The 25,660-nt window shown below is 41.9% G+C and overlaps 1 protein-coding gene across 1 annotated transcript in view; it reads left to right on the top strand.

The window, feature by feature from the left end:
• The first annotated feature begins 2,486 nt into the window (after positions 1–2,486).
• Positions 2,487–25,660, top strand: part of LOC123841656 (cytochrome P450 3A12) — a 35,414-nt gene continuing 12,240 nt past the window's right edge. Inside the window, exons 1-8 of the mRNA XM_064593272.1 lie at positions 2,487–2,557; positions 6,581–6,674; positions 8,997–9,049; positions 11,193–11,292; positions 17,821–17,934; positions 18,188–18,276; positions 19,594–19,742; positions 23,716–23,843. Of these exons, the coding sequence (XP_064449342.1) occupies positions 2,487–2,557; positions 6,581–6,674; positions 8,997–9,049; positions 11,193–11,292; positions 17,821–17,934; positions 18,188–18,276; positions 19,594–19,742; positions 23,716–23,843 (798 nt within the window). The remainder of the gene's footprint in view (positions 2,558–6,580; positions 6,675–8,996; positions 9,050–11,192; positions 11,293–17,820; positions 17,935–18,187; positions 18,277–19,593; positions 19,743–23,715; positions 23,844–25,660) is intronic.

Raw genomic sequence — 25,660 nt, 5'->3', positions numbered from 1 at the left:
CATATAGGAACTAGTTTCAGATTACACCTGAGTAGGTTGTGAACTCAAGCTTCCTTGAATGTTATTTGAGATTCAACTTGACCAGTATCTAAGGAAACAGAAAGCAGATAAGCTGTTCCCTGTTGAAGAGAATGCATAGTTACTTTTCCTTGGCTGTACTATAATTGTCTGTTAGTTTTCAGTAGCTACAGCTGAATGATGTCTGGGTCTTAGTTATATTTTTACCTCAGGCATTTAGAGTTTGGAAAGTACATGATGAACATAGTACAGGAAGGAGTAGATGAGAGCCACGGGGTGTGTGGGGTATTCTTCCAACACACAGTGTCTTTCTTCACACCTTCTGTACAACTCTGAGGATGTGAATCTCCTCATGTCAGGTGTTCCCTTCTGAGGAAGGGTGGGGCACAAAGCTCATGCCTCTATTATTTCCCTTTGCAGACAAGGCCATTTGCACTGGGTCAGTGCTGGCTGCATTTCAGGCCCCAGCAATGACTAGCCTGTCATTGTTGGGATAGATTCCAACCAGCTGGAGCAGGCCCTGAGGTGAATAGGGCAGGTGGATGCTCACATTAGGCTTAGTTACGAGTCATCGTAGCCAAGCATGAGATTTGGAGAAGTATGAAAGCATATTAGTTTCCACAGGGACTGGTTTCTAAGTAAAATAAGAAAGGCTTTGTGTTTAGGTGAGAGAATTAAATTGTCCAGATTATCAGATGACAGGATTCTTCCTTGTTTGTGTGTATTCTGTGTATCTCTCTGCTGGGGAACATAGGGAGGGAGATCCTACCTAACAATACCCCCCTTTTTAAAAAAGATTTTATTTATTTAATTGACAGAGAGAGAGAGACAGCGAGAGAGGGAACACAGCAGGGGGAGTGGGAGAGGGAGAAGCAGGCTTCCTGCGGAGCAGGGAGCCCAATGCGGGGCTAGATCCCAGGACCCCGAGACCATTAGGCAGGCACCTAATGACTGAGCCACCCAGGTGCCCCCCCTAACAATACCCTTACTACCATCTTGACCAGTATCTGTCTTCCCTGCTGAGATGTGGTGGAGTCCTTTGTTCTGGAAGACCCACAAGGAAGCTGCTGTGTAGGTCACCATGGAGTTAGGAACAGAATTTTAACCACTTTGTTGTTGCAGCCTGGATCTCACTATTTCCTATAGTGACCCTTATCAGGGAACGGCAAGCATTGAATACTGATGTTGCAGAGCACAGACTTTCAGTCTCTCTTCATGTTCACTTATTTAAAATATGTTCTTGTGATCAATGGCTGTTGGAAAGCCCAATGCAGTCACTGAGTCTCAGTTTCTACATCTGTAAACAGGGATAATAGCATGAATGGTGTCCAGTGAAGGCACCAAAAGGGGGCAGAAATATTTCAGAATTCCTGGGTCTTTTTCCCCTATTACCTGGGGATCATCTTCCAGCTTCCTATGTCTGTCCATTGTTGCTATTCAAACTTGCAGCTACTTCTTTCTTAATTATCTCTTTGCAGGGCTCCATTGTTCCAGAGATTCCAGCGGTAGCCACATAATCCACAGCTTTAGGGTATGCAGACACAGAACATGGGTCAGAATGATGATAATGAGCAGTGTAATTTCCAGACAGTATGTGCTTAGATCTCTCCCAGCAGGTATATGACTGGATCACCAACGATCCACCCAGAATAGACACACAGGAAGGCCAGCAATTTCACCACTACCAACTCAACTCCACCAACCTTTCTGGATGCCCCTCTGAGCATATAGCTCTTGGCTGGGGACTAGGGACATAATATTGACAAGTACTCAGATGGCACCCTTGAGAAGCTCTCTATCTGTAAGGCAAATAGGTGTGTAGGCCAACTATGGGACTGGAGCGTAGAAAGGATGATAATAGAACTGGGGCTGGGGGGACAGAAATTTCCCAGAGGATGAAGTGGTTATATTTGTTCAAGGAGGTTGAGGAGGAAAGACTCTAACAGAGGAGATCCTCTTGGAGCTGGGTTTGAAGCATGAGTAGGATCCTTGTAGGCGGCACAGGGGTATTTCTAGGCAGAGGAAACTACATGGGTAAAGATGTGCAGACCTAGCTTGTTTGAAGGATTTCAAGTATTTAGGGTACAGGGAGCCATGGTGACCAGGACAGGTTAGAGATTTAAGGAGATGGTTTTACATGAGTTTCTCTAACTTTTGAGATTACTGATAACACTGAGTTGTTTATTGATTTCCCACAGAGTATGAACTCATTGGAGGTCAAACTGGGAGTATGCAGGATGCCTTGCCAGCACACATGACTGGGGGGCACCTGCGGGTGGAGCTCGGGGCGGGGGGGGGGGGGGGGCTGCTACTGGCTGTAGCTCCAGCCCCGCCCCCTTTTCAGTATATACATTCCAGGCTCACTGAATCACCGCTGGTGGGAAGGGAAGCTCCGCACACACAGGCAAGCAAAGACTAGCACACACTGCTGAACGACAGTAGAGAGAATTCATAGAGGAAAAGTGGCCATGGACCTGATCCCAAGCTTTTCCATGGAAACCTGGCTTCTTCTGGCTATCAGCCTGGTGTTCCTCTACCTGTGAGTAACCGTCCAGGCTCATTGCCTCTGGAACCCTGGACTTGGGTTGCTGATCAGCATCCACCCCCTTTTCCTTGTCTGTTTTGAGGATCAAAAAAGTTAACAGAGGGGAAGCTGCTTAAGTGTTGGATGCTTCAGATATGCTAGGAACACATAAAGGGTTATTATTGACCTCACCAGATCAGCTGATCTGCTGAAGCCCCCACACCCCAACTCCAATTTCTGTAGCTAGGAGGTAGAGTGACATTATTTGCTCCTAGGGATGATCTGATTGACTACCAGCTGGGACCTAGACTAATCAAGCAGAATTCAGCAGAAGCAGAGTAAAATCAACAGGTCTGGTGCTCTGGGGTCCTCACTGCTTTCCAAGCTGTGGAGATTCTGGAGGCAGAGGGAGTAGCTTGGGTTTTTATCTCATTATCTTGACCTCCCTGGTCTGTGTCCGCTGCAGGAGACATGTAGACGTCACTCAGGTGGTCCTGTTCCCCTCCCTCCACTGCCAGGCACCATGTACACAAGGCACCTGGTGCACCCAGACTTCCAGGGGAGCTGGAGATACCTCATCTTCCTCTTCTGACTGGGCTCTTCCCTCTTTTCTGTGCCCCTCTCCTAGCCATCCCTGACCCTGTAATATGCAGAGCTCTTGAACTCTAAATGAGCATCATTAGAGCTGAGGAGACTTTGCAGATTTCTTAAAATTTTATTCATATCACCTTTTCCTTCCAGTCTCTGGGAGGGTTAGTATCAGTATAGAGATTCCCCGCCCGCCCCCCCTCCCCCATATGAAATCTTCCAGCAGCCACAAAGACAGATCCTGAAAGCCAATTTGGATTTTATTTTATTTTATTTTTAATTTTTAAAAAGATTTTACTTATTTATTTGTCAGAGAGAGAGAGAGCACAAGCGGGGGAGTGGCAGGAGAGGGAGCCCGGTGCGGGGCTTGATCCCTGGACCCTGGGATCATGACCTGAGCTGAAGGCAGATGCTTAACTGACTGAGCTACCCAGGTGCCCCCCAGTTTGGATTTTAAATATTTTTTTTGCCTTTACCTTACAGTACAGGAGAAGCAATCAAAACATCTAGCAGAGGAATTCCTTTCAGTTGTGAGATTCCCAGCATCATGGAGGAGGTTGGGAAAGGACTTAGTTTCACAGTGTGGGTAGGGACAGACCTTCCATGTCACATTTGACCTCTGTCTCAATATCAGTTTCTTTAGGGGCGCCTGGGTGGCTCAGTCGTTAAGCGTCTGCCTTCGGCTCAGGTCATGATCTCAGGGTCCTGGGATTGAGCCCCGCATCGAGCCCCGCATCGAGCCCCGCATCGGGCTCCCTGCTCGGCGGGAAGCCTGCTTCTCCCTCTCCCACTCCCCCTGCTTGTGTTCCCTCTCTCTCGCTGTGTCTCTCTCTGTCAAATAAATAAATAAAATCTTTAAAAAATATATCACTTTCTTTAAGAGTGGGAAATCATGAGGATATAAATATAGAACATGGAAACCTCATTTTCATTTTCTGAGAGAAAGGTTAGGAATGCCAAGTATTGTGGCAACACATTTTCTGTGTGATGACAGTTAAGAGTAGTTGATGTGGTTTAATTTCATTCTATTTAATAATAGGTTTTTTGCTGAGATAAGACTATTTCCAATATGTTCTTTCTGAACGATACAACAGGGCTGTTGGCTCAGCCTTTGTGACTATAAAGGTGCATAAAAAACCTCAGCCTTCTAGAATAATGTTGGCAGTATGAATTTAGTGTACACATACATGCTTCTATGATACATGTTGTATATGTTTTTAAATACATGTGCCCAGCAGGTTATTTTAACCCCTCAGCACAGGTGAGTAGTGAGACTGTGAGCTCATACTGATGTGAGAGGCATCCAGGTAGGACTCGGGGCTGGAGTGGGAGAATATTCCTCCCTCAGAGCAGACCTCCAGGGTTACTCCTTGATCCTGGTCCTACAGAAGGTCATCACGGGACCACAGGGTTAGCATCTCATCTGCAGAAGTGAGGGGACAGGACCACCATGTAAGCCACACTGTGTGTAGTTTGTCTGGTAGTGGGACTGTCACTGGATATTGTCACCACCAGGCAAACAGCTCTGTAGACTTAGAAGACACTGGCGTAGCCAAGAGTCATGTAGACAGTGCCCTCTGCATGCAATGCAATGTAATGGCAATAAAAATGAGTGGCTTTATTGTTAGCCTCTTCATGTGTACCAAAAGCAGCATGACTCTACCAAGAAGAGGGAAGCTGGAAAGAATCAGAAAAATTCACCCAGCCCACCCCCTGCCTTGTTATGGAGCCATGTGAGTTTAGACACTAGACCAGATCTTTCCACGGGACCAGGGTTGCCGACACATTCACTCACTTGCTTGGCTTCACTTGGGAGTTCATGTAGCACGTTGAATGTTCAGAAACAGGAATTGATTTGTTGTGGTGGTGATGGCAAGGAAGGAATGGAGGTGGGACTAACCGAGGCCAGCCTGGCTTCTGGCAGTTGGTACTCATATGTCCAACTGTTCTGGAGGATGGATCCAGACACTCAGCTGGGCCTTGCTAGGGCCCTCTGCTGGTCCCTCAATACGTGTCCTTTCATGCAATTTTGTGGGTTTATTTAACTATATAATAATACAAAATTTGCTGGATTTGCACAGAATATTTGGAAACTGTACTGTCTTGAAGGCTAGTCTCCAGAGATGAGGAGACAAGGTTTTCATTCCATTCTATGGAACATTTTATCATGACTCATTTTATGTTGCATAATATGTATTCTGCTGTCAATTGGAGATATCTGGACTTTGGAAGGCCCCCTATCTGTTAGCTGAAAGACTTTTGGGGCATGTAACCATTTCTACCTAGCATCCTTTCCTACCATACTTTCCTAATCTGCCTCTATGGGGTTAGCCCTGTAGGCCTAACAAGTTATGGTTAAAATGGTTGCTGGCAGCCTCTTTCCTCATCCTCTCTTTTCACTCCACTCTGCCATCTCCCAGCAACACCTAAATGGAAGTCTTGCAAGGATGCAGTTGTGGGTTTCCATACATGACACATGAAAGATGAGTGAAGGCAGGCCTACCATAGGGAGCACCATCCATAATGGGTTTCTGAGAAAGTTGATGCACAGAGTTGGTAAACTAACTGCTTTGTGAGTGACCATCTTGAAGAAAATAAGTGTACTTGGTGGTGTGCTGAGCAGGTGAGTATCTCAGGTTGAAGGATCAGATGCCATGAGGGGAAGAATGGTCTGGAAATGGATGGTTCCTTACTGATTCTTTTATATGGTATCATTTAGGGCACATATGATTCAGTCCCCTTCCTCTTCAGCTTAAGAGAACCAGAGTGCCTGACAACAGAGACTTGGGTGGAGCTGAAAACATCTCACTTTTCAGTGAGGCCAGTGGAGCCTTGAACACAGTTTTCATTGTATAGCAATGAGAATACGGTCTTGCTCAAACCCTCCCAATGAAGATAGATATAAGAAGGACCATATCCTACAATGAACAGGGTCTACAAGGAAGGAAAAACACAGAAGTCTCTGAGCAAACCGTATGAACATTTTCATTCTAAGTTATCCATAACCCTCAGCTCTTGAGTGGATGCAATTAAGCAAAATCTCTTCATCATAGGAGAGAAACAATCTTTCATCTTTCCATCTAGAATGAGAATCTCCAAAATCATGGAAGAGTCATTTACTAAATAGGCATGAGTGAATTTCCTGGAAGAAATCAGCATGAACCTTTCAGGAGCTCTCAAGTGTAGAAACACTCACGAGTCTTCACTTTAGGATTGGGACCATGAGGATTTCAGCTGCTCTTAACTAATCATCCTTACTTTTTGTGAGTCCTAGTGGAGGTGGAAAAGCGGATAATGAGTGAATGTAATTATTGCCGTTGGAATTGCTCTTACTATTTCTTGCCTACATGTTACCTCCCTTCTTACCTGTTCCAGTTTTGTGTCAGTGACTGCCAGCCTCAGCACTTATTCCACCATCCCTGTGACCCGGCTTTCTCTTTCACTTTATAGATATGGGACCTCCACACATGGACTTTTTAAGAAGCTGGGAATTCCTGGGCCAACACCTCTGCCTTTTGTGGGAACTGCTCTGGCCTACCGTAAGGTGAGTTGCTTGAGCTCCCTCTTTTGCTTCTTATGATTGTCAATCCCAGCTTAGTTTCATTGTAAATATGCTCGTCCTCAGGAGGAAGTGCTTAGGTTTCAGACTTCCCAGAAGTGGTGTCACAGGCCCCACCCAGCACATGGCCAGGTCTACCCCAGGGCTCTATTGTCTGCTGTTAGGAGCCTCAGGGTTTGCCTCAGTGGGCAGCCCAGCTCTCTGGCTGCTTCAACCCAGGACCTGATGTTCTAGCTTGTGAGCATCGAGAAGAGGCTTTTGTTTCTGGCAGGTGCAGATTCCCAGGAAGGCATAATCATACTTGGTATGAGGAGAAGAGCATCAAGGGGGTCCACGCTAGTGGTCCATTAGGCTGTGTATGCTAGAGTCAGACTTTTCTGTTCATAGTACAAGCTCTGGGTAGCCTTTTGTTTGGCTGGATAGCTCTGGAACTTCAGTTTATTGGGCAGCTCAAATTCACCTTTGGGGAATTTGCACATACTTGAATTCTCTCAAGAATTGCCAACCCCCTGCATTTATTTCCAAGCTCTAACTCACCCTTTGCTAATGGTGACATCTCTTGGGATTTGAGAGGTTGACCCAGAGCTCTCTGCTTTACTTCTCTACCTTCGTTGTAGGCACCTTCTGGGTGAGCAGGGAGGGAGTTTTGCTGAGGGGAGATGGTGCTTGTCTATTAACTTCAGATTTTAATCTTTGAACGAGTTGTGTGTATGTGTGTGTTGTTTTTCACACAAAGGTAGAACTGCTCATACAAAATCACTAGAAAAGAGATACTTTGACAAAATTATTAAGAAATAATGTACTGGGCGCCTGGGTGCTCAGTTGGTTAAGCGACTGCCTTCGGCTCAGGTCATGATCCTGGAGTCCTGGGATCGAGTCCCGCATCGGGGGTCCCTGCTCAGCAGGGAGTCTGCTTCTCCCTCTCCTGCTCGCCCCTCTTGTGCTCTCTCTCTCTCTCTCACTCTCTCTCTCAAATAAATAAAAATAAAATCTTTAAAAAAATAAAGAAGAAATTAATGTACTGGGGCACATCGCTAGCTCAGTTGTTAGGTGTCTGCCTTTGGCTTGGGTCATGATCCCAGGGTCCTGGGATCGAGCCCCACATCAGGATCCCTGCTCCGCAGGAAGCCTGCTTCTCCCTCTGCTCACCTCCTGCTTGTATTCCCTCTCTTGCTGTGTCTCTCTTTGTCAAATAAATAAAATCTTAAAAAAAAAAAGAAAATGTACTGAGTGGAATGTTTTAGCGGACACACAGACTGATGGTAGAGCCATTGTGGCTCATCCAGCTCTGATGGCTTGTCTGAGGCCCAGCCGCCCCTGGACAGAAGGTTAGGAGCTCACATCAGAAGGCCAGCAGACAGAGTCTCACGTGCAGGCTGCTCTCTGCTGTGGAGTTCCTTTCCCCCAGACCTGAGGCTTGTTTCTCAGATCCCACTTCTCCCTCCTGAGACTCTTGGTGCCCAATTACCACCTAAGAACTTCCTGGACTTTTTCTTTCCAAAAAAGCAATAATTTCCTTTCCTCTTTTCCCAGATCAAGTCCTTAGTACCGGCACCCCAAGATCCACATTTCTGAGACCCTGTTTTGCATGGTTAGAACATCAAAATCACAGCTAAAACTTAGGGACAGGAAGTTTTGTTGTTTTTTTCTTAAGTGAAAACTCGTATCAAGTATTTTAATTTGTTCTGCCCTTTGTGGAGTGGTGGCATGGTCCCCTCTTCTGTGTTTGCTGGATGATTGGAAGTCAAGTCCAACTTGTCATTCATTCACTCATCTCTCACTTACTCACTCAACAAACATGTCTTAGACTTCTGTAAATCTGCTAGACTAAAAGAGGTCACTGGTGTCTTAATTTCCTAAATCCCCTGGAATTCTAGTAGGGCTCCTGAGATCAATGAACAGGATGCTGACTGGGGGTTCAGAGAGTGCAGGCCACACTGACTTTCCCTCAGCTCCAGTTTTCCCAAGTGGCCCTGAGGTAATAATTCAGAGGATTCTGAGATTTAGAGAAAACACAGACACAAGCCAAACAGGCCAGAAATTCAGAGGTTCTGTAGTCCTCACAGACAGGGTAAGTTGTTCAGTATCTGCAATACTTGGAGAGGATTCAAGAGGGACTTGAATTTTTCCATTTCAATATCCTCTGTTTTCTCTTCTTTCTAGTAAGACACCTGTGATAAGAGCTTCCCTCTGACTGCCAGTGAGAGGTAGTAAGCTGCATTTCATGTGATCTGAGTCCTTTTCGTCCCTGTAGGAGGTAGGGCTCAGGAAATTTAGATTAGTAATATGTTTTGTTTCTTCTTGCAGGGTTTTTCTGGTTTTGACGAGAAATGTTTTAGAAAGTATGGAAGATTTTGGGGGTGAGTATTCTGGAAACTTCCATTGGATAGACTTATTATGATGAAGCCCCCGTGGTGTGAACAGTCTCAGTCGAGATCTCCTTGGGTTGAAGCCTGCTGTCGTAAAGCTTCTGGAACCTCTGCTTCCTGGGATCCCATAGGTGTCACCAGGTGTGCAGGTCTAAGTGTGAATCAGGCCTGGAGAGGTATAGTGTGGTGCTGGGCTGCTCACAGCCAGTGTTGTACCTCTCCATACCTTTCTTTTCTCTGGTCACGTCCTCAGAAACCATCGTCTCTGAGTGGCATTGGCCATAAGCTATATGATGGCATAGAAAGAACCCAGATCTCTGGATCACCACTGATTCAGCTCCACTGCCCCTTCCCACATTCAGTACTGGTCAGCTCTGGATAAAGCCAGTCTTACATCGTGGGCCCCAGTTCTGTCCTTAGTACATGGTTCTCATGCTTGGCTGTGGGTAAGAATCACCTGGGAGAGCTTGTTAAAAATGCAGATTCTTGGTTTCCATCCCCCAGAATGCTGAATGTGGAGGATATGGGGTGGGTCCCAAGAATCTGAATTTAACTGGTAGTGGAAGCAATATTAGGACTGTGTGAGATCGTGAATATGTATGGTAACCCCAAAGCACTGTCCTTTGTCCACCCACATGTTTTTGAACAAACATGATGGGATGAGGGGAATCATCCAAGAAATTTGACCAGGCTGCTGGGAGAGCAGACCTAAGGTGCCACCTCAGTAACTTCTATCACTGCGTCAACACTAAATGTACTCATTTCCCACTAAAAACTTCTGAGTGTTAGAATACTTTTTGGAGATGGGTAGCATTTAGTGTAGTGGTCTCATCCATTTTTAGATGTGATGGAAACCATTTGAAATTCCTCTATGAGATCAAAGGAGGAATAGAGGACTTGTGGGAAATCTTTCATTTTGTTCTAGTAAATGCAAATGATTTATTGTGGAAAACAAAATGCCAAAGGGTGGTGTGATTAAGCTTAGAGTAAACCTCATGCTGGTGACAGATTCCCATTAACAGGCCATATTGTCAGTCAAGAATAGGAATGAATCACACATGAAGATAGGATAGGATAGGAATGGATAGGAATGGCTGGAGAGGAATGAATCACACATGAAGAGTCAACTTTGTGTGAGACGTGCAAAAGTCGGCATGCCCTGCTGCTAGGGGATGTCACCTACAGGAAGTCCAAGGAACTCACACCTGGGACCCACATATAAGAATAAATATATGTAATGGAAAGAAAATATGTCCAAAATGAATTATACATGTTCCTCTGTATTTCTTTATTCTCTTTGGTTTTTTTGTTTCAAATTTTTCTGACCTAATGCTATCAAGGACCTCTATAATATTTAAAATAATATTTCTTTTAGAATGTAACTAGGATGTTTATTTTAGTAAATAGGGCAAAGAAATAATTCATAATTTTGCCATCATTTTTGAGCATTCCAAGTCTTTTTATTTGTAGGCACCTCTTACATATTTCTGATTACTGTGTCTATAATTTTGTCTAATATTCTCTCCAATGCATTTAATGTGTTTGAGGTATTTTTAAAATTATAATTTTTAGTGACTAAGTAGGCGGACTCTCCATTATTGTTTTGTTCTTAGATAAGTTACTTGCCTTCAGTTATTTACCACCCTAACTTCCTTTTTGATAATATACATAAATTGTTTGCAATGTTTGAAATACTTCTAAAAGGGATGCCTGGGTGACTCCGTCGTTAAGCGTCTGCCTTCAGCTCAGGTCATGATCCCAGGGTCCTGGGATGGAGCCCAGCATTGGGCTCCCTGCTCTACAGGAAGCCTGCTTCTCCCTCTCCCACTCCCCCTGCTTGTGTTCCCTCTCTCGCTCTCTCTGTCAAAAAAATAAATAAAAAAACTCTAAAAAAAAAAAAAAAGAAATACTTCTAAAATATTTAAGTATTTTAAACATATAAAAAATTATGGAGAATGGTCCAGGAAATACCCATGTGCACACCTAGACTTAATAAATGTTCTAATGTTTTTTCTAACCATGATCTCAGAGAATGGATTAGGTACCATCAGGATAAAAGTCTAGACTTCCAGGCATGGCTGCAACTGCAGAAACTGTCATGTTAAGTGTAATCAGGTCTATTTTCCCCACACAGGTTTTATGATGGGCGACAGCCTGTGTTGGCTATCACGGATCCGGACATGATCAAAACAGTACTAGTGAAAGAATGTTATTCTGTCTTCACAAACCGGCGGGTAGGCATTGGTTTAGTCTTAATTCACAGACTGACTGATTGATGGATTGATTTATATAGCTTTTATTTTGAAATATTTTTAGATTCATAGGAAGGTGTCTCGGGAGGTTCCATGTCCTGTGGCCTTCAGGCTATTTCCCCTTAGGTAATATCCTGCATAACTATAATATAGTATGGAAATGGAAACTGATACTGGTTCTAGCCACAGAGCTTATTCAGATTTCAAGTTTTATGTGCACTCATTTGTGTGTGTGTGTTGCTCTCTGAATATTTATCTTACATGTAGATTTGTGTATCCACCACCCCAGTGACGTTACAGGGCTGTTCCATCACCAAAAAGTCTCCCTCTTACTATTCTTTTATAGGCACAGTGTGAGCTTGTCTCTTATTATCTCAGGGTTTTCAGCAGAGCACACAGTTTTGTTTTGTTTTTGACAAGGTCAATTTATCCTTTTATCCTTTTATGGGTTGTGACTTTGGCATCAAGTTTGAAAAATCTTCACCTAGCCCTAAGTCCCTAGGATTTTCTCCAAGTATTTACTTTTTTGTTTTACATTTAACTATATAGTTTTATGTTTTATATTTATGATGTAAATCCTATATGGTTTTATGTTTCGCATTTAAGTCTGTGATCCATTTTGTGTCAATTTTTAGTGTTAATTGTGAGGTGTGAAGTGTAGGTCAAAGATCTTTGTTTTTGGCCTATGGATGTCTAATTGCTCCAGCACCATTTGTGAAAAGGCTATGCGTCCTCCATTGAATTGCTTTTGTAGCAGTATCAAAATTGAGTTGGGCTTATATGTGTGTATGTCTGTTTCTCATTCTCTGTTCTGTTCATTGATCTCTGTATCTCTCCCTCCACCAATGCCAGGCTCTCTTGATTACTGTAGCCATATCGTAAGTCTCAGCATCATGAACAGTGATTCCTCCCCTTTGTTGTTGTTATTGTTGTTGAAATTGTTTTAGGTATTCTAGCTCCTTTGCCTTTCCATACAAATTTAGAATTAGCTTATCTATGTTTGCATAATATTTGCTGGGATTTTGTAATACATGACTTAAACCTATCCATCGATATATGGAAAATCTGTATTTTTCCTGTCATGTCTTTCAATCTATGAATGCAATGTGTGCTTATTTAGGTTTTCTTTTATTCTTTTCACCAACATTTAGTTCTCAGCACAGGAAAGCCATATATGTTTTGTTAAATATACATCTAAAGTATTTCACTTTCTTTGTGTGATTATAGTTGTTATTGTGTTTTTACTGTGCTTTGACATATTCTCGTTACTATATAGAAACGGGGTTGATTTTTCTGTTGATCTTGTTTCCTACAACCTAGCTTAGCTTGTTTATTAGAATCAGAGGTGTTCTTTTTTATATTCCTTAAGATTTTCTACATTCACAATTATGTCACCTGAACTAGAAATAGGGACACTCCTATTTTTATTTTTCCAATCTTATGCCTTTATTTCTTTGTTTTGTCTTATTCCACTAGCTAGGATTTCTAGTAAGATGTTAAATAAGAGTGGTGAGAGTACACATTTAGTCTTGTTCCTGATGTTAAGGGCAAGCATTCAGTCTTTTACCATTTAAATATTTATATATATATATATAGTGAAAACTGTATATATTTAACTGTGATGTTTTGATTTGTGTATACATTGTGAAGTGATTATGACAAATGAATTAACATATCTATCACCATCCAGAGTTTCTTTGTATATGTGTGTATTTTTTTTTTTTTAGGTATTTATTTATTTATTTGATAGAGAGAGAGAGAGCAAGAGAGGGATCACAAGCAGGGGGAGTGGGAGAGGGAGAAGCAGGCTTCCTGCTGAGCAGGGAGCCCGATGCTGGGCTTGATTCTAGGACACTGGGATCATGACCTGAGCCAAACGCAGAGCTTAATGACAGCCACCTAGGCGCCCCGATGTGTGTGTGTATTAAAACATGTAAAATCTACTTTTAAATTTCAAATATATAGTACATTATTAATAATTATTATCACCAGGGGCACCTGGGTGGCTCAGTCGTTAAGCGTCTGCCTTCGGTTCAGGTCATGATCCTAGGCTCCTTGGATTGAGCCCCACATCGGGCTCCCTGCTCAGCGGGAAGCCGGCTTCTCCCTCTCCCACTCCCCCTGCTTGCATTCCCTCTCTCGCTGTGTCTTTCTCTGTCAAATAAATAAATAAAATCTTTTAAAAAAATAATTATAATCACCATGCAGTATATTCAGTCTCCAGAACTTTTTCATCTCATTACTGAAATTTTGTACCATTTGATTTCTGCCATTTGCCTCTACCATTCTAGCATTTGTTCCTGAGCTTGACTTAATTTTTCTAGATTCCACTTATAATTGAGATCATGCAAATCCTGTCCTTCTGTGTCTGGTTTAGTCCCCTTAGAGTGTTGTCCATGTTGTCCAGGTTCATCCATGCTTAAAATGGCAAGATTTCCTTCCTTTTTAAGGCTTAGTAATATTTCATTTTCTCTATCCATTCATCTTTCCCTTTACATTTGAAGTAATTATTGATAAGGATTTACTATTGTCATTTTGTTAGTCCAGGTGTTTCATAGGTCAATTTTTCCTCCTTCTCATCTTTCTTTTGATTTCATGGGTTGGTTTGTTTTTTTTGTTTTTGTTTTTTTTTACAGTGCTATGCTTTGATTTTTTTTCTCTTTATCTTTTCTGTATCTACTCTATGTTTTTGCTTTGCAGTTACCAGGAGGCTTACATAACGTATCTCCTAGATATAGCAGTCTGCTTTAAGCTGATAAGAACTTAACTTTGTTTACATCCAAACTCAATGCTTTTATTCCTTCTCCACCAATTTTATGTTTTTGATGTCACAATTTACATATTTGTATATTGTATATTTAACAAATTATTTTAGCTGTAGTTTTTAAAATTATTTGTGTTTTAAGCTTTAACTAGAGTTGTAAGTAATTTGTACATCACCAGTTTACAATATCACTGTGTCTGAATTTATACATTTGTATTTACCAGTGAGATTTATACTTTCATGTGATTTCATGTTCCTAGTGAGTGCCCTTTTTGTTTTTCAGCTTGAAGGACTCCCTTTAGTATTTCTTGTAAGGCAGGCTTAGTGGTAATGAATTCTGTCCGCTTTTGTTTGTCCGGAAATGTCTTTATCTCTCTCTCATTTCTGAAAGCCTTGTTTTTCTGGGTAAGGTATTCTTCGTTGGTATTTTTTTTTCAGCACGTCAAATAAATCACCCACTGTCTTCTGCCTTTCACGATTTCTGCTGAGGAATCCACTGACAGCCCACGATGTTCCCTTGTATGTGATGAGCTCCTTTTCTCTTGCTGCTTTCAAGACTTTTTCTTTGGGTTTAATTTTTGAGTTTTATTATAATGTCTCTTGGAGAAGTCTTTTTCAGATTCAGTGTTATTGGGGACTTTAAGCTTCATGTCCCAAGATTTCCATACATTTCGCTAGGTTTGAGAAGTTTTCAGCCATTGTTTCTTTCAGTAAGCATTCTGTCCACTTCTCTCTTCACCTACTGGGACTCCCATCATATGAATATTGTTTCACTTGTTGGTATCCCCTAAGTCCTGTAGGCTTTGTCCCCCAGTTCTTTTCATTTTTGTACCTCACTCTGACTGGACAATTTAAAATAATCAGGAGGGCGTGATTGGTTCAGGCAGTTGGGGGCCACAACTTCAGCAGCTGCATGATCCTTGGCAGCAAGAGCCGTGGAGGGTTCTTTGTGGCTGCAGTGGCTGTTGGGGTCTTCAGCAGCACCACCAGATCCAGCGCCAGGAGGCTGGGGAAGGAGAATGGTGGCAAGAGTTGGTGCTATGCACACACCCATCTGTCGTGGCTGAAAGCAGGCTCACGCCCAAAACAGAGCTAGTGCCAGTGGTGGGGACTGTCCGCCTGTGGGCACACAGGGAGCCTTGAGTGTCTGGGCTGTCTGTGTGCACTCACATGGCTTCAGGGCTAGCCAGTGCATGCGCAGCAGCTGGGGGCTTGTGAGTGGAGTTCAGGCCGGCCGTGTGAAGGTGCACAGCTTCAGGGTTTAGCTGTGGTCTCATGTGGCAGTGCAGTGGCAGGAGTCAGGCCTGGCCTCAGGCACCTGAAAGCTGCTGGGGCCTGGGCTGGTGTTGTACGTGTGCTGAGTTACAGAGGCCAGACTGGCTGGTGGTGTAGATTCTGGGGCTCACAGTGTTGGTGGTGGCACGGCTGAGGCAACTCCAGTGAGTACAGATGGGACACAGCAGGACTGAGGCAGCTGGAGTCTGCAAATGTGAAAACCTGGGGGACTATCAGCAGCAAAATCTTAGAGGATGCACAGTGCTCGGCTGGCTATTGGTTCCTCAGCCGCTGAGGCTGCTAGGGTCTTCTGCAGAGCAGGACACAGAGAAACATGGTCACTCATGCCCGGTGGCCGGTAGTCCTGCCCTTCTTTGTTCCTAGCTGTGTCTAGATGTCAGCCATGCCAGTCTCTGGGAGGTTTGAAACCAAAACAGGTCATTTGTGCTGTGCCCTGAAGGGCTGGGGCTAATAGTCGTTCACCCTTCTGCTGTTCCCCAGGAAGGGGAACTGTCTCAGTCAGGGAGTGTCCTCTTGGTGCTGAGCAGTGCTGGCCTGGGTCATGGGGTGATGCGGGCAAAATGAAGTTATTTTCCTTGCACAGTTATTCTCAGGAGTTTTCTCCACTCTGTTGTTGAAACTTCTTAAATGGACTCCTAAGCTCTTGGGCCTATTTTTGTTTGTGGATAGCTGTCTAATTGTTGTTCTTTGTGGGGTGACAGAGGCTGGAGTGTCCTGTTCCATCATCTTAGTGACATAATATCAGTCTTTCCTCACTGAGGTGATGTTAGCTGTAGGGTATTTAGATGCTCATTATTAAGTTGAGGAACTTTCCTTCTCTTCCTAGTTTGTGAGTTTTTATCATGAAATGGTGTTGGAGGTATCCATTTTATTTTTTGTTTTGAAGAGGGCATGTGCTGTGGTGAGCACTGGGTGTTATAGTTAACTAATGAATCACTGAACACTGCATCAAGGACTAATTATGTACTATACCGTGGCTAACTGAACGTAATAAAAAAAGTAAAAAGCTATGTGGGAAAAAATAAAAACAAAACACACATATGACAAAAAAATTTTTTAAATTTAAATTTAATTTAATTAACATGTTCTGTATTATTAGTTTCACAGGTAGAATTCAGTGATTCATCAGTTACATACAACATCCAGTGCTCATTACTTCATTACTATATGCCCATCATCTGGTTACCCCATTCCTCCAGCCACCTCCCTGGGAGCAATTTTCAGTTTGTTCCCTACAGTTAAGCATGTCTTATGGTCTGCCTCCCTCTCTGTTTTTATCTTATTTTATTTTTCCTTCCCTTCTCCTATGTTCATCTGTTTTGTTTCTTAAATTCCACATATGAGTGAAATCATATGATAATTGGATTTCTTTGATTAACTTATTTCGCTTAGCATGATACCCTCTAGTTCCAACCATGTTGTTGCAAATGGCAAGATATCATTCTTTTTGATGGCTAAGTAATATTCCATTATATATATACCATGTCTTAATTATCCATTCATCTGTCAATGGACATCTGGGCTCTTTCCATATTTTGGCAATTGTGGACATTGCTGCTATAATCATTGGGGTGTATGTGCCCCTTAAAATCACTATGTTTGTATCCTTCTGATAAATACCTAGTAGTCCAATTGCTGGATTGTAGGGTAGCTCTGTTTTTAAGTTTTTGAGGAACCTCCATACTGTTTTCCAGAGTGGCTGCACCAGTTTGCACTTCCACCAACAGTGTATGAGGGTTCCCTTTCTCTGCATCCTGGTCAACATCTGTTGTTCCCTGAGTTGTTAACTTTAGCCTTGGAGATATCCATTTTAAAACAAACTATAATTTTGGAAAATGGAAGAAATACTCAAACTGGTTGACTTGCTAGGCCAGTCCCAAGATGATATATTGAAGAGAGAATTATTTCTCTCTTTTTCCTTATGTCCCTTTGGGGAAAATACAGGGACAAGAGATTTCCATATTACTGTATCATTTCTTCACAAGAGCAAATAGATTCCTCATCTTTTTAGTGTTAATTACAATTTTTTTTTAAAAAAAAAATCACCGTATCAAGACATCCATTTCTCATGCTGTGGATATATGTAAAGGCAGAACTGGTCTGAGGCAACATGCAGTTTTCCAGGCTATCTGGCTGCCTTCTACCAATCCAATTCTACTCTGCACAGCTTAGGAGAATGTACTAGGTGTTAATCCTCTGTATTCCCCTGGAGGAGTAGTTTCCCTGCCAAATTTTCCCATACCACATCAGGTGGCTGGATGTGTCCTCAACCTTGTGGGAGGCTAGGCATTTGGGGTAAGTATCTGTTAATAACCTACCATAGGGCCTACTACTAAGTTGATAATCACTAAATATTTGTTGAATAATTTCTGCCTGTTTAACAAAATTTCCACAACCTTTGAGACCTCCAAAACTTATGTAGGGCAAATTGTGTTTTTCTTTGACTCTAGTGTTTTGGTCCAGTGGGATTTATGAAAAGTGCAATCTCTTTGTCTGAGGATGAAGAATGGAAGAGAATGCGAACATTGCTGTCTCCAACCTTCACTAGCGGAAAGCTCAAGGAGGTAAGAAAAGAAGAGGACTTTCAGTGAGAAAGTTAAGGAATGCATCTGGGGGCAGGTAGGAAATAAAATCACAGTCCATCTCTAAAGGGTAGTCTGCTGAATTTGGGCTTCCTAAAAATGGTCTTTTCATGTCCTACAAGAGACATGATAAGATTTGTTATTACAAATCACTGCTCCATGCTTGTGAAAGCCATGTCATCCTAGGACTTGATTCTCAGATTTAACTTCAGGTGGTGTTGTATTTTGTGTGTAGATGTTCTCCATCATTGGCCAGTATGGAGATGTGTTGGTGAGGAACCTGAGGAAGGAGGCAGAGAAAGGCAAGACCATCATCTTGAAAGAGTAAGTAGGAGTACAGCTGCTGGGATTCTGACTCTGTCACAACATTTTCCAGCTGCTGCTGCCACAGAGCCAAATTCCCACTGTTGAGTTACTCAGTGAACAAGCTGAGGTAGGTGTATGATGTTACAACCCCAGTGAGCCAGCCAAGAAGAGGTAGCTCACCTAAAAAGGCAGAGCAGCCAGGAGAGAAAGGGTCTTCTTTTGTGTACATGAGGGAGGATTAATTTATCTGCTTAGTTGTCACCTTGGATATTCTGGAAGACAAAAATACATTATTTGAAAAGAAGACACATGATTGTACCAAATCTTTGAATGTAGAGAGTATGGAATGGTGGGAGGGAAAGGCACTTGGTACGTGTTGTGCGGGGGGAAGGAACATTAACACGTGGAACTTGGAACAACTTAACCCCCTTCCTGATTTTGTTGAGGATATTAGCAAAACACTAAATATTAATTCTTATGACCAGCTGTCCTTCTTTCAATCTCAAAAGAGAGAAGGCCCTGCTCATGGGATGGGTAAGGTGACCATTTTTTTCCCCTACCTGGAATATATTTTAATAATGTAGGATGAACAGATGTACATTGGGACTGTCCTAGGAAACTAGTGGCATATGATATCTTAGCTATGGCATCCCCTAAGTCAATTTTGGTGTAATTTAATATATATTTTTACACTAGGAACATTCTTGTTCTTACATTTTCCAGAAATGAGTGAGTCCGAAGGATAATCTCAGATTGATGGAGATGAGACAGAGTGGGTCTTTCAGGAGCCTTAGCAGGGGTGTAGAGAAGAAGGGATGGTGTTCTTGGCAGCACAGAACAGGGTGTTGGTGTTCTATCATGTGCTGAAGAGGAATCAGCTCTGAGTGTAGATACTGTGGTGAGAGGAGATCCTGATCAATTTCACCTACTTGGCCCTGAGGAAGGGTTAATTATTCCACCATTTGTCCTTCTCAGACACAGTGCTAATCCACCTTCTACTGCCCATACTCAAAACACACTACTGTAATATGTCCAGCTCTTGGTCTCTAACCCTCCATGACTGAGCTCCTTGCGCTCAGAGGTGTGTCTAACATGTTACAGTGTCCCCATGACCCCTAGCACAAGACCAGCTGCATCAGTGGCACCTCCTGAGCACCTCGTGAGTGAGTGTGATGTCATAGAGACTCTTCAGATGATGTAGCAGGTGGTTCTGGAAGTGTGGCTCTTGTCTTGCCTGGTCATTGGAATCTACACGTACTTCCTGTTTCATGTGTTTGATAAGAACAGTAAAAAGGTATCGCTTTTAATTATCTACATCTTTCTTTCTCTACTAAGCATCTTTGGGGCCTACAGCATGGATGTGATTACCAGCACATCGTTTGGAGTGAACATTGATTCCCTCAACAACCCACAGGATCCCTTTGTGGAAAATACTAAGAAGCTCTTAAAATTTGATTTACTTGATCCATTTTTCTTCTCAATATGTAAGTACAGTACTAGTTTTCTCTTTTTCCTTCCTTCCCCTTTTCTCCCCTTCCTTCCTTCCTCTCTCACTTCTTCCCTTACTACCTTTCTACAACAATTTTACTGAGATATAACTTCATATAACATATATGTCCCCCTTTTTAAAAATTTATTTTTTCTTATGTTAGTCACCATACAGTACATCATTAGTTTTTGAGGTAGTGTTCCATGATTCATTGTTTGTGTATAGGACCCAGTGCCCCATGCAATACATGCCCTCCTTAATACCCATCACGTGAAATAAGTCAAGCAGAGAAAGTCAATTATCATATGTTTTCACTTATTTGTGGAACATAAGGAATAGCACGGAAGACATTAGGAGAAGGAAGGGAAAAATGAAGAGGGGGAAATCAAAGGGAGAGACAAACCATGAGAGACTATGTCCTCCTTTAAAATGTACAATTTAATTTTTACAGTCTGAGTGTTCGTCGTCCAAGGAATGGATAATGAAAATGTGATATGTATATACCATGGAATCTTATTCAGCCATAAAAATGGAAGGAAATTCTGTATTTGGACAACATGGATGGATCCTGAGGGCACTATTAAATGAAATGAGTCAGGCAGGGAAAGACACATATTGTATGACTTCAATTACACGTGGAATAAAAAAACAATACAAGAAATGAAGTCATACAAAAAGGAGATCAGATGTAGTTCTCAGAGGCAGGGATTGGGGGGTGGGACTTGAATGAAGGTGACCAAAGGTACACACTTACAGTTATAAGATATATGAGTCCTGGACTGGTAAATACAACATGATGACTATAGTTAACACTACTGTATGATGTATTTGTAAATTGTCATCATAATGGCAGAAAATTTTGTTTTTATAACTATATGGGATGATGCATGTTAACTAATCTTATTGTGGTAATCATTTTTATATATGTATGTCAAATATATGCAGTACACCTTATCTTATATAATACTGTATGTCTGTTATAACTCAAGGAAACTGAAAACTCTTCTTGGTGCATTCAAAGATATGTGTAACGTTTACTGCAGTTAATTGTTGGAATATTGTTGTCAACACAGAAATCCTGTACTTTTTTACTATCACTACCTACTTTCCTTAGCCTTAAGCAACCACTAATCTGCTTTCTGTCTGATAGATTTGCCTCTTCTGGACTCTTCATACAGATAGAATCATATAACATGTGATTTTTGTGGCTGCCTTCCTTCATTAGCATAATGTTTTCAAGGTTCATCCATGTTGCAGCATGCATCAGAACTTTCTTTTTATGGCAGAACAATATTCCATTGTATGGGCATACTGCATTTTGTTTATCCTTCCATCTTTTGAGGGACATTTGGGTTGTTTCCAACTCTTGGCTATTGTGAAGAATAGTACTGCTATCCACATTCATGCACAAGTTTTTGTTTGAATACCCGTTTTTAATTCTTTTGGGTGTGTATTCTGAGATGGAATTGTGAAGCAACTTTGCTGTTTGTACAATGCTTTGTATTGTAACTTGCTATGTTGCTAAGGTAAAGTGTGTTTAATTTAATAAGGAACTGCCAAACTGTTTTCCACAATAATGACATCATTTTACATTCCCACCAGTTAAACATGAGGGTTCTGGTTTCTGCTCATCCTTGCCAACAGTTGGTCTACATTTGTCTATCTTTTTGATGATGGCCATCTTAATGAGTGTGAAAGGTATCCCATTGTGGTTTTGTTTTGCATTTCCAATGACTAGTGAGGTTGAGCAACTTTTTATATGCTTGTTGCCTATTTCATAACTTCTTTTTTAAATTTAATTTTTTATTTAAATTCAGTTATCCAAGGTATAGTGCATCATTTGTTTTTTTTTGTTTTTGTTTTTTTAAATATTTTATTTATTTTTTTTTAGAGAGCGAGCGAGAGAGAAACAGCATGAGAGGGGAGAGGGTCAGAGGGAGAAGCAGGCTCCCCGCCGAGCCGGGAGCCCGATGTGGGACTCGATCCCAGGACCCTGGGATCATGACCTGAGCCGAAGGCAGACGCTTAACCATCTGAGCCACCCAGGCGCCCATGCATCATTTGTTTTTGATATAATATTCAGTGATTCATTAGTTGAGTATATCACCCAATTCTCGTCATATCAGGTGCCCTCTTTAATGCCCATCACCCAGTTACCCCATCCCCCCACCCACATTCCTTTCCACAAACCTCAGTTTGTTTCCTGGAATGAAGAGTCTCATATGGTTTGTCTCCTTCTCTGATTTATTTCCATTCAGTTCCCCCCCACCGACACCCTTATTGTTCTCTGTACTATTTCTTATGTTCCACATTTGAGTGAAACCATATGATAATTGTATTTCTCTGATTGACTTATTTCACTTAGCATAATACCCTCCACTTGCATCCATGTCAATGTAAATGGTAGATATTCATCCTTTCTGATGGCTGAGTAATATTCCATTGTATATATGAACCACATCTTCTTTATCCATTCATCTGTTGAAGGACATCTTGGCTCCTTCCACAGTTTGGCTGTTGTGGACATTGCTGCTTTGAGCATTGGGGTGCACAACTTCTTTAGCTAAATGTGTATTCAAATTCTTGCCCATTTCTGGTTCAGTTGTTTGTCTGATTTTGAGTTGTAAGAGTTGTCTGCATCTTCTAGATAAAAGACTCTTAAGATATATGATTTGAAAATTTTTTCTCCCATTCTGTAGGTGTCTTTTCACTTTCTTCAAAGTGTTCTTTGTAGCAAAAAATTTTTAATTTTGATGATGTACAATTTATGCATTTTTCCATTTTTATCTGTGATTTTAGTGTCATATTTAAGAATTTATTGTAATTTCTGAGGTCATGTGACTTGTCCCAGTAACATTTATTGAAAAGACTATCTTATTCCATTGAATGGTATTGGAAACCTTCTCAAAATTCAGTTGACCATAAACACATGGGTATAATTTTGAACTCCAAATTCAATTCCATTGATCTATATGTCTCTCCTTATGCCTGAACCACACTGTCTTGATCATTATAGCTTTGTGGTAAGTTTTGAAACTGGAAGTTGGAGTTCTACAGTTTTATTCTTTTTTTTTTTTCCCTCCAAGATTGTTTTGGTCATTCTGGGTTCCTTACATTCCATATGAATTTTATTTTATTTATTTATTTATTTTTAAAGATTTTATTTACTTATTTGACAGAGAGACACAGTGAGAGAGGGAACACAAGCAGGGGGAGTGGGAGAGGGAGAAGCAGGCTTCCCACTGAGCAGGGAGCCCAATGCGGGGCTCAATCCCAGGACCCTGGGATCAGGACCTGAGCCAAAGCAGGTGCTTAATGACTGAGCCACCCAGGCGCCCCTCCATATGAATTTTAATTTCAGTGTGTCAATTTCTACACAGAAGCCAGCTAGGATTCTTATAGGGAGTACATTCATCTGTAGATCAGTTTGAGGAGTATTGCCATCTTGGCAATATTAAGTTCTAATCCATGATCATTGGATGTTTTTCCGTTTACATAGATCTTCTTTAATTTATTTCAACAATATTTGTGGTTTTCAGAGCATAAGCACTTCTTTTGTTAAAGCTATTCCTAAGTATTCTGTTCTTCTTGATGTTATTGTAAAGGAGTTTATAGTCCTAATTTCACTTTTGGATTTTTTATCACAATGTATGAAATGTAATTGATTTTATTGAGGCTCTAGTCCAAAATAAAAGGCTAAGAGATCCAGGAATGTAATCCTGTTCCTTTGGTCACTCCAAAGATGTGGCAGGAGACACTGATCTGACTGTTCTAGTGGTGGCCCATATGTGTGACTTGCTCTGGCTCAGCCATTGGCTTGAAAGTTCAAGTAAAGGTCATAGAGGGAATAACTCCGATATGAATGAATCCTGGTGTCTTTTAATCCTCAGGTTGGTAGACCAAATTATAATTGCTCCAGGGCAATTTTGCATTTTCACTGATATTTCCATTGCTTTTTTTCCTTATAGCACTGTTTCCATTCCTTATCCCAGTTTTTGAAATATTAAATATCTGGCTATTTCCAAAACGTGTTACTGATTTTTTCATGAAATCTGTAAAAAGGATGAAGGAAAGTCGCCTCAAAGATAAACAAAAGGTAAATCTGGTGGTGGTTACATGTGCATGTTCACTTTTGATCTGTTATTGAACTGTATACATCTGATGTACACACTTCTAAATAGGTTTTTATGGTAGGTAGAGAACTATAGGGTTTAGAGCAGGAGACTTCTAACATTTTAGAGAGAATGAAGAAGGTGGAGGTCAGGGAAGGAGATAAGAAGATGAGTCAGAGAGACAATGTTTAAAATTTAAGAATAAGCTTGCCAACGAGTATGTCACTGCATAATCTTCAGTGAGAGGAAAAACTACCACTTCCTTTCAATAAATTGTCAAAACTTAAAAATTACTGTGTAAAATATTTTTCCTGGTAGTATGATTTTGCCAGATCTTACAGTGACAAAGAATCCCTTCAATTCTAAGCCTCTTTTCTTACAGTCTCCAGTGGAAGTTCCCCTCAGGCACCTGGTTATGTTAATAACATAATAATAATAATAATATCATAATGTGGAGTGGGCAAGTGTCTTCTTTGGACACTGAGGCTGCAAGCTGGCCGAGTAGGCTTTGCCTTCCTGAGACTTGGCGGCCAGCACTAAGATGTGTGTAGGACAAGGAGACAGGGCTGGTTCCCCAGGATGTCTCTGAAGATTGTGCAGAGTTCTGGGAGGGTGGGGCATTGGAAGATGCTGACGCAGAAGCTGCCCGTGGACTCTGCAGAGGTCAGGGAATTGGTCTATGTGACCATTCATTAAGAATTAAGGCTGGGGGCGCCTGGGTGGCTCAGTTGGTTGAGCGACTGCCTTCGGCTCAGGTCATGATCCTGGAGTCCCGGGATCGAGTCCCGCATAGGGCTCCCTGCTCGACAGGGAGTTTGCTTCTCCCTCTGACCGTCCTCCCTCTCATGCTGTCTCTCATTCTCTCTCTCTCAAATAAATAAATAAAATCTTAAAAAAAAAAAAGAATTAAGGCTGGAAAAACAAAAGGACTGAAGTCAGGGACTCTCTCCCCAGCTAGTAGGTATGACAGGAAAGGGAGCAGGAAATACTTGGGCCAGGAAGCTGTGTTCAAAAGCCAGAGAAGCTGAGGATCAGAGAGGGCAAGAACCAAAAAGCAATGGGACATAATGGCTGGATTCCTGTCAGGGAAATATCATGCTCTCCAAGATTTGTAGCTGGACATTTTTGTTCACTGATGACTCTGGAAACACTAGTTAAACTTCTGGATGTACAAAAGGAATGAGATCTTGCCATTTGCAATGACGTGGATGGAACTGGAGGGTATTATGCTGAGCGAAATAAGTCAAACAGAGAAAGACATGTATCATATGACCTCACTGATATGAGGAATTCTTAATCTCAGGAAACAAACAGCATTGCTGGAGTGGGGGGTGGGATGGGAGGAATGGGGTGACTGGGTGATAGACACTGGGGAGGGTATGTGCTCTGGTAAGCGCTGTGAATTGTGCAAGACTGTTGAATCTCAGATCTGTACCTCTGAAACAAATAATGCAATATATGTTAAGAAAAAAAAAAAAGATGATAGCAGGAGGGGAAGAATGAAGGGGGGGAAATCGGAGGGGGAGACGAACCATGAGAGACGATGGACTCTAAAAAACAGACTGAGGGTTCTAGAGGGGGGTGGGAGGATGGGTTAGCCTGGTGATGGGTATTAAAGAGGGCACGTTCTGCATGGAGCACTAGGCGTTATGCACAAACAGTGAATCATGGAACACTACATCAAAAACTAATGATGTAATGTATGGTGATTAACATAACAATAAAAAACCTTCTGGATGTAAAGGGGCCATATTCTCAGGAAAGAAGTTAGATACTCCATCCCTGTTTTATTTCTGACTTC

Source organism: Mirounga angustirostris, unplaced genomic scaffold, assembly GCF_029215605.1.
Source record: "Mirounga angustirostris isolate CCGP_5_RB_7025 unplaced genomic scaffold, mMirAng1.0.hap1 SCAF_5, whole genome shotgun sequence".
In the NCBI taxonomy this organism is placed as follows: Eukaryota; Metazoa; Chordata; class Mammalia; order Carnivora; family Phocidae; genus Mirounga; species Mirounga angustirostris.
The sequence above is the reverse complement of the archived record's forward strand: the minus strand, read 5'-3'. Positions and strand labels throughout refer to the sequence as shown.